This window comes from Arctopsyche grandis, chromosome 3 (genome assembly GCF_051622035.1).
Source record: "Arctopsyche grandis isolate Sample6627 chromosome 3, ASM5162203v2, whole genome shotgun sequence".
Lineage (NCBI taxonomy): Eukaryota > Metazoa > Arthropoda > Insecta > Trichoptera > Hydropsychidae > Arctopsyche > Arctopsyche grandis.
In genome coordinates this window covers 25,941,224-25,949,579 of record NC_135357.1, presented here as the reverse complement: position 1 = coordinate 25,949,579, position 8,356 = coordinate 25,941,224, and the positions used below count along the sequence as shown (strand labels likewise).

The 8,356-nt window shown below is 39.9% G+C and overlaps 1 protein-coding gene across 5 annotated transcripts; it reads right to left on the bottom strand.

Moving 5' to 3' along the window:
• Positions 1 to 324: 324 nt before the first annotated feature.
• On the bottom strand, positions 325 to 8,080 carry LOC143909842 (uncharacterized). Of its 5 annotated transcripts, XM_077428072.1 has the most exons (4): positions 7,748 to 8,026; positions 3,826 to 4,003; positions 3,572 to 3,717; positions 325 to 3,300 (listed from the first exon to the last, which is right to left on the bottom strand). In XM_077428072.1, exons 1-4 carry the CDS (start codon positions 7,802 to 7,804, stop codon positions 1,261 to 1,263), a joined length of 2,421 nt encoding a protein of 806 aa, XP_077284198.1. In that variant the 5' UTR covers positions 7,805 to 8,026; the 3' UTR covers positions 325 to 1,260. The 5 variants fall into 5 exon arrangements, with proteins under 5 accessions (XP_077284198.1, XP_077284195.1, XP_077284197.1 ...); XM_077428069.1 differs by having other exon boundaries at positions 325 to 2,391; positions 2,540 to 4,003; positions 7,748 to 8,080; XM_077428071.1 differs by having other exon boundaries at positions 3,572 to 4,003; positions 7,748 to 8,080.
• Positions 8,081 to 8,356: the final 276 nt, after the last annotated feature.

Genomic DNA, 8,356 nt, shown 5'->3' with positions numbered 1-8,356 from the left:
TATTGACGCAACATAGTTGATATAACTTTACTTTCACGGATACTACGAGATGACATCGACTGCTCTGCTATCCTATGTAAGTTTTCTTTATACATATGTATGTTCCCAATCGGTCCCTACGAAAATGGCCCCTTTCGCGTGCTTCCATTGCCTCCACTAATTATCGTCAAAACTCTTATATCGTCAGAGTGTGCAATTTTTACAATGGCTTAGAAGAGAATATTGACCAATTTCATGACAGTTTAATTACTATTAGCAACTTATTTGCAAGATTGTTTTTTTAACCCGTTCTTTTTTTCTTTTTTTGTTTTATTTTTTACTTTAATCCTTTTCGTTTAATTTTCTACTGTTACTCATCATAATCTACTATTATTTACGAATTTTTCATTATTTTTCTTTTCGTATTGTTATTTTTTTTTTGATTGGCTAATCCTTCATAGCAAGTTCCATTTTTCATTTTTCATGCTATCTGAAGAAACTTTTAATTGGCTTATGTTTAACTATTTATTTTATTATCCTTATTTTAGCAGTAAGTTTCTTTCTGCATATTAAATAAAATAAGCGTTTAAAAAAATAAACATCTTTCTTACAGATTTTTGGCTTTTTCAGTCATTGACTCAATCTAGTATTGTTGTGCTAATAGTGAGTATTGGAAACATGTCCGAGATTTTTTCTATTGATTGTGATTTTTTATTGCATTAAAATACGTATAATTAATTTAAAAGTCAAAAATACATTTTTTCACATATTTCGTTCGCCATATGAAATATGTTGTAAAAATTGATTTTTATTGGATCCGTACTTACTAAGCAAGTAATAACTTGTTTTGTTTATCTTTTAATATTTACGAGCTTCAAAACTTTTTCTGAAAATAAATCATATTATGTCAGCAATGCCAAAATTACGAATAAATGAATTAAATAAAAAAATACATTTTCTGAAATGAATGGTTTATTTTTAATGTAGGAAAGTTTTAATATTTTAATATAAATCTTAGAAAATATTATTTTTGATCTTACGTATGTATGTATTTTATTTTTTTCGTATGTATTTTATTTCTTCCTTGATGGGTTTTTTGACCAATATGCCATAGCGAGGTGAGATTTTTATTATTGGCATAAATACAAATAAATAAAATGAATTAGTACATTGGCTCCTTAAAATTTTATAAATTATCATATTTTCATATCCTTAATACATAACGAATAATTGATAAAACATTTAAAGATTTTACAGTTAAGTGCTTTCTCATGTTTCCTGTTAAGAATATTTAGATTTTTTAAAACTTGGTACATTTAATGGATCTTTAGTTTGTACATGTCTCAGGATTGTATTAGCCTTGTGTTTCATCATAATTGTTGCATTGTTTGTCTTCATCTTGCGAATAATACTTATTCCAAGAATCGCTTTGACTATCACTCCAAGAATTACTAGAGCTATCATCTGAATTGGATGAGCTGCCACTACCAGATTTGCTACTACTTTTCCCAGATTTATTACTAGAACTTGAACTCGAAGCAGCAGATGCTGCGCTAGAGCCACCGTCATCATCAGAACCAGATGCACTCGCAGCCGCAGCTGCTGCACTGGCGCTGCCATCACTTGCACTGCACGCGGCTGCGGCTGCAGCAGCAGCTGATGTATCATCTGAGTCAGAAGCCGCAGCAGCTGCAGCGGCTGCAGAACTAGACACGCCACTCGATTGGTTGCTATATTGATCTCGATTACTTCTTTTACAAAGGTAATCTCGAGAATTATCAGAGCTCGAACTTTGTCCACCCGATGACTCGCCACCAGATCTGGAGGCAGCGGCGGCGGCGGCTGCGGCTGAAGCTCCACCTGATCCAGCTGCAGCGGCTGCGGCTGCTGCTGAACTACTTCCACTTCCTCCACTTGATCCAGCTGCGGCGGCTGCGGCTGCTGCTGAACTACTTCCACCTCCTCCACCTGATCCAGCTGCGGCGGCTGCGGCTGCTGCTGCACTACTTCCACCTCCTCTACCCGAACCAGAGGCGGCGGCGGCGGCGGCGGCTGCTGCACTACTTCCACCTCCTCCACCTGATCCAGCTGCGGCGGCGGCGGCTGCTGCTGCACTACTTCCACCTCCTCTACCTGAACCAGATGCGGCGGCGGCGGCTGCTGCACTACTTCCACCTCCTCCACCTGATCCAGCTGCGGCGGCGGCGGCGGCTGCTGCTGAACTACTTCCACCTCCTCCACCTGATCCAGCTGCGGCGGCGGCGGCTGCTGCTGCACTACTTCCACCTCCTCTACCTGATCCAGCTGCAGCGGCTGCGGCTGCTGCTGAACTACTTCCACCTCCTCCACCTGATCCAGCTGCGGCGGCTGCGGCTGCTGCTGAACTACTTCCACCTCCTCTACCAGATCCAGCTGCAGCAGCTGCAGCAGCTGCAGAACTAGACACGCCACTCGATTGGTTGCTATATTGATCTCGATTACTTCTTTGACAAAGGTAATCTCGAGAATTATCAGAGCTCGAACTTTGTCCACCCGATGACTCGCCACCAGATCTGGAGGCAGCGGCGGCGGCGGCGGCTGCGGCTGAAGCTCCACCTGAACCCGATCCAGCTGCGGAGGCTGCGGCTGCTGCTGCACTACTTCCACCTCCTCTACCTGATCCAGCTGCGGCGGCTGCGGCTGCTGCTGAACTACTTCCACTTCCTCCACTTGATGCAGCGGCGGCGGCTGCTGCTGCACTACTTCCACCTCCTCCACCTGATCCAGCTGCGGCAGCTGCGGCTGCTGCTGCACTACTTCCACCTCCTCTACTCGAACCAGAGGCGGCGGCGGCGGCGGCTGCTGCACTACTTCCACCTCCTCTACCTGATCCAGCTGCGGCGGCTGCGGCTGCTGCTGCACTACTTCCACCTCCTCTACCCGAACCAGAGGCGGTGGCGGCGGCGGCTGCTGCACTACTTCCACCTCCTCCACCTGATCCAGCTGCGGCGGCGGCGGCTGCTGCTGCACTACTTCCACCTCCTCTACCTGAACCAGATGCGGCGGCGGCGGCTGCTGCTGCACTACTTCCACCTCCTCTACCCGAACCAGAGGCGGCGGCGGCGGCGGCTGCTGCACTACTTCCACCTCCTCCACCTGATCCAGCTGCGGCGGCGGCGGCTGCTGCTGCACTACTTCCACCTCCTCTACCTGAACCAGATGCGGCGGCGGCGGCTGCTGCTGCACTACTTCCACCTCCTCCACTTCCTCCAGCTGCGGCGGCAGCGGCTGCCGCTGCTGCTGAACCACCTCTACTACCTCCACTTGACGCAGCGGCGGCAGCTGCTGCTGCTGAACTGCTTCCTTTACCACTTGATCCTGAAGCGGCGGCGGCTGCGGCTGCGGCTGCTGCTGAACCACTTTTACTACCTCCAGATGATCCAGATGCGGCGGCGGCGGCTGCTGCTGCACTACTTCCACCTCCTCTACCTGAACCAGATGCGGCGGCGGCGGCTGCTGCTGCACTACTTCCACCTCCTCCACTTCCTCCAGCTGCGGCGGCAGCGGCTGCCGCTGCTGCTGAACCACCTCTACTACCTCCACTTGACGCAGCGGCGGCGGCTGCTGCTGCTGAACTGCTTCCTTTACCACTTGATCCTGAAGCGGCGGCGGCTGCGGCTGCGGCTGCTGCTGAACCACTTTTACTACCTCCAGATGATCCAGATGCGGCGGCGGCGGCTGCTGCTGCACTACTTCCACCTCCTCCACCTGATCCAGATGCGGCGGCTGCGGCTGCTGCTGCACTACTTCCACTTCCTCCTCCTGATCCAGCTGCGGCGGCTGCGGCTGCTGCAGCACTACTTCCACCACATCCGCTTGATCCAGAAGCGGCGGCCGCTGCAGCGGCCGCTGCTGAACTGCCTCCTTTACGTCCACTTGAACCAGCTGCGTCTGCAGCAGCTGCTGCCGCAGCTGTTCCACTACTGGAACCTTTGTTACATGGAGCTGGAGCTGCAATACATGGAAGTGGATTGCCGCCAGTAGTCTGTTAAAACAATGAATAATAATTAATTACCAATAGTATGAAAGTTATTATTCATTTCTCTTCCGTGTTTACTTTATCTATGTGTCGACACATAAGGCTGATCATACAATCTATATTTATTGGGAAACATTAATTGATTACAAATTAGTCAAACTTTCTCACGAACAAAATTCAAAATTCAAAATTCCCTGTACATCGAAAACAGGGAATTTTGGGATTCGAAAACATTTACATATGTATATGTACATACAAAAAATTATTTGCCCTACCGTCAGTACATTCTGGTTTGTGAAAATCATAAACATTAATCAATGGGTTCAATTCTTTTGTAACTTCCAAAAGTCAATGCAAAATAATATATTCGGTAATTACCAACATTTTTCAATTGTTATATACCTGTATTTTAAATTACTACATATATATTATATTATATGTATAGGGCGACTTCGGTTTCGGTTCTCAACTAGCGTCACGCGTTTCTCGTTTAATTTGGTTCGACGTGAGTTTCTCTTGTAACTCCAAGTCGATCATTTCTTGTCAGAGTTTGCCAATTTATCTGATTTTCATTGAAACGGTTCCTCAAATTGGCAAAAATCATTCTACTTGCTGTCACAAATCTCTGAATTTGATTGATGTATAATATGTAAAAGATTATGTACATGTATAAATCCATAGATGTCTCAATAGATTAATTAATTAATTGTTAATTTCGTGTTGTTCAGCCTCTCGAAATACAGTGATTAAGCCTCTCGAAATACATAAAAGTACATGTAATTAATTTATTGTTTTTCGATCCACATATACTTTGTGTCCATGTGAAATCGTACCTATTATGTCATACTGTTACGTATACTAAAAAGAGCCGCCGAGTAATTGCGATCGGATTAGGCCGGGTAGCGTCCTGAGAGACCGTGTGACCGGTATAAGTGGTTTTAAGGATTAGCGACAGGCTAAGTGCAAGTAAGCTAAACAATGATTGCACTTCCCAGAATTGACCTGTACCGTGGGACCGAATATCGTGGGAAGACATATCCGAACGTGACCATAACAATAGGTAAACAAATTAGACGTCGAAGATGTCCTGAGAGTTCTATCCCTTATAAGGCGATGCTTAGGCGATATCAATTCATTCTGGACTGAGCACTTTCTTCACAATTCTCTTTCGGAAGAAATGAAACATCGCAGTAGTTTTAAAAATTAAGTTATGACTCATTCCTTTGGGATTCGTCACCAGTCGCAAACTCATACGGTCGTTACCGTTTATATTTAAGATGAATTCGATGTGTTTTTAAATATCCATTTGTATATACATATTATACATATTATGTTTCAATTATGTATTTTGTTCGAGGCAGCGTTATGCATATTTTACTCTTAATACTTTTGAGTTCTGAGAAATTGACCGAACGATTGAAAATTAAATTTTTGGGACCTTACAAACTGTTTTCAATTTTTTTCATCGTCTACAAATAATCATCGTAATTATAATTAGCTTGAGAAAACATTTGGATACGATATGGTGTTCAAATCGAAAGCTGTGCCAGCAGTTCACGATCAATATCAGGACATAATTTCAGTTTGAACATCATAAAAATCGATCATAATTCTGCTAATTCACATTCTCTTGAGAAACCATTATACTTTTAAATGTACAATTATACGTTTCTTTTATTTTTAAATTTTTTGAATCTCATACTTGATAAATTGAATAAGGTTAACATTGCACATGGAAAGAACATTGTATTTATAGATCATCGTTATTAATTCATGGTTATTAATGTGTTGTTAATTAATTCATCGTTATTAATTAGGAATTTTCGAGAAAATAGTTGAGATGATATTTTTATAACAGTTTCTGAGCATTGTACTAAATTGAATTTTAGCTCGAATAAAATTATGTCAAATGAATTGGCCGAAGACGAATCACCAACTTAAAAATTTACATAGTAAAAAATTCATGGTAAATATACATATCATTGATTATATTATAATGCAATTACAAGAAATATTTCAATGTATTCGACAAGTGGTAAAATAATTCTATATTTTAACTGGTGAGGGCTTATTGACTTTATCTGAACAAAATTTAGAATTATTTTAAGTATGAAAAATATAGAGTGAATTAAAGCTAGATGACGGCGAAAACAGATATTCACCAAGAAAACGCCGAAGCGAGCGCAGTAGGCGAACAATGCGACCGAACATTTTGGGCAATTAAAATCAGGCACATCGTCGGACAATTATCAAATGCGTCTAAAACGATATTTTTTCACCATCGTAATGGCGGAGGATACATTTACTTATATTGATGACCAAAATGAGCAATATGGCAAAGTATGAAAACGATCGGATAAGGAAAATTTTTGTCATAAGTGAAACATAAAAGAGGTTTGTAAAAAAATAAAAAGTTATAGGCGCTTAAACATTTAAAATCTGATTTAGCGAGATGGTGGCGAAAAAGGAAAAAACGATTAGAACAGTATGGACAAATGCGATAGTGTCAGATTGAAAGAAGATGCAGTATTTTCAAACGTGTCTATTACGATTATTTCTCACCATGGTAATGGCGGACTTGATTTCCACATATATTGATGACCAAAATGGCAAAGTTTGAAAACGATCGGGAGAGTGTGGAAAAGAAGCCAAATTTTGTCACACGAAGAAATCGTAAGTGAAGTAAATAGAGGCTTGTAAGTAATAAAAAGGAGGTTTGTAAAAATAAGGGATAACACTTTCTCAAAAATACTTGGAAATAGATCGTGACTAATTTCTAAATGTGTCTAATTTATATTTAATAAAATTTTTGCGATGATAAAGATGTATCGCATTGATATTTTTAATATACTGGGTAGATGGGATTTACAAGAATCCTATCCCAATATCGAATTAGCGATACGTGTGTTTATCACAATGCCTGCGACAGTGGCTATTCTTAAATTAAAAATTGTTAAAAGTTATTTGAGATTGACCAGCGGTCAAACGCGATTATCAAATCTAAATATATTATCAATAGGAAGTGAATAAGCAAATAATATAAATTTTGATAACATAATAACAAACTTTGAAAACTTCAAATTTACGCAAATTCGTCTTTAGTTTTTTCTATCTGTAATAATTAATAGTTTAGTTGTTAATAATGTAACAGGTTACCGGTGTAGACAGATTAATGGTTTTAGATAAAGAAAATCTTATTTGAAACAAATATTAATAAAAATGATAAATAAACGACGAAAGAAAGTGCACCGATTCCTTTTATAGGTTTTTCATTAAAAATTGACCCTTTTTCGTTTCAAATTAAACCGTTTTCATTTCAAATTGACCCTTTTTCAATGTCAATTTGAAATAAAGAATGATGATAGGAAAACCATTCAATGTAATTGATACCTTTTTACTTTATATTATTTCGAAGCAGTTAATATACCATCGACAAACAGATTTCACTCTCGATAATGTATTTACATATGAGTCGTTACATTTGAAATTCTGCGTAAGTCTACTTTTATTTATTTCGAGAAATATCTCGCAAATTATTAAATGTAATTTTTTGAGTTTGACAATACATATTTAAAAATACTGGTGGCCTGTAATATGTTTATTCTGCTTTTTTTATTTTATAGTAATTTGTGAATTAGGCAAGTCAAAAAAAAATAGTGTTTCTGAAATTGAAAATCGGACCTCCGCCACTTTCAAGTATAACGGCTCATATATTAAAAATATTAGTACACAGATTGTTGAACACCGTACCTGTGAGTAAAGGACGAGGATAAAGAAGAACAGGGCGAGATTTTTCAGCACACCCATGTCTGAATATTTGGAGGTAGCTGGTCCGATCGGAAATCTCAATTGTGTAGCCTGCCCGGTTTAGAGTACAAGTAAAGGCACATCTATTTATCATTCGCGCAAATGTTGATCATCGCGAACCGACCACCTGACAATTTGCTTGGCGTTGATTAATTGACATTGTTATAATTTCAAATATTTGAACAGGAGGTACTCGTGGGTGGTATTGTGACTTGTTTATACAACGGTCGGGACTTTTGTACGTGCGATTTTTATGTAATGAAAATCTACACGCATGCAAAATTTGAGGATAGCCACGTTTATATTATAAATATTAACTAATTAAAATTTGAAAGATTTGGAATCCACTTCCTTTATATGAATCGGAATCCAATATTTTTTATTTATTTTTTAATTGATCACAAATTTTGTAAATTTACATTGTCTTTGCAATCTGCTATTGAAAGATTTTTTATTCTTATGCATTAGTATATGTATATGTATGTATGTATGTAGACTTACCACAGTTCCTTGGTGCGAAAACAGAACGGTAATTAACAGTGGAGTTTATTC

What these genes read in the sequence shown, in the direction of transcription:
- LOC143909842 (XM_077428068.1), bottom strand. Translation starts at nt 7,804, where the DNA reads ATGGGTGTGCTGAAAAATCTCGCCCTGTTCTTCTTTATCCTCGTCCTT. An exon ending in TCCTCGTCCTTTACTCACAG is followed by an intron (nt 4,004 to 7,747) that starts GTACGGTGTTCA and finishes TTGTTTTAACAG; the next exon opens with ACTACTGGCGGCAATCCACT.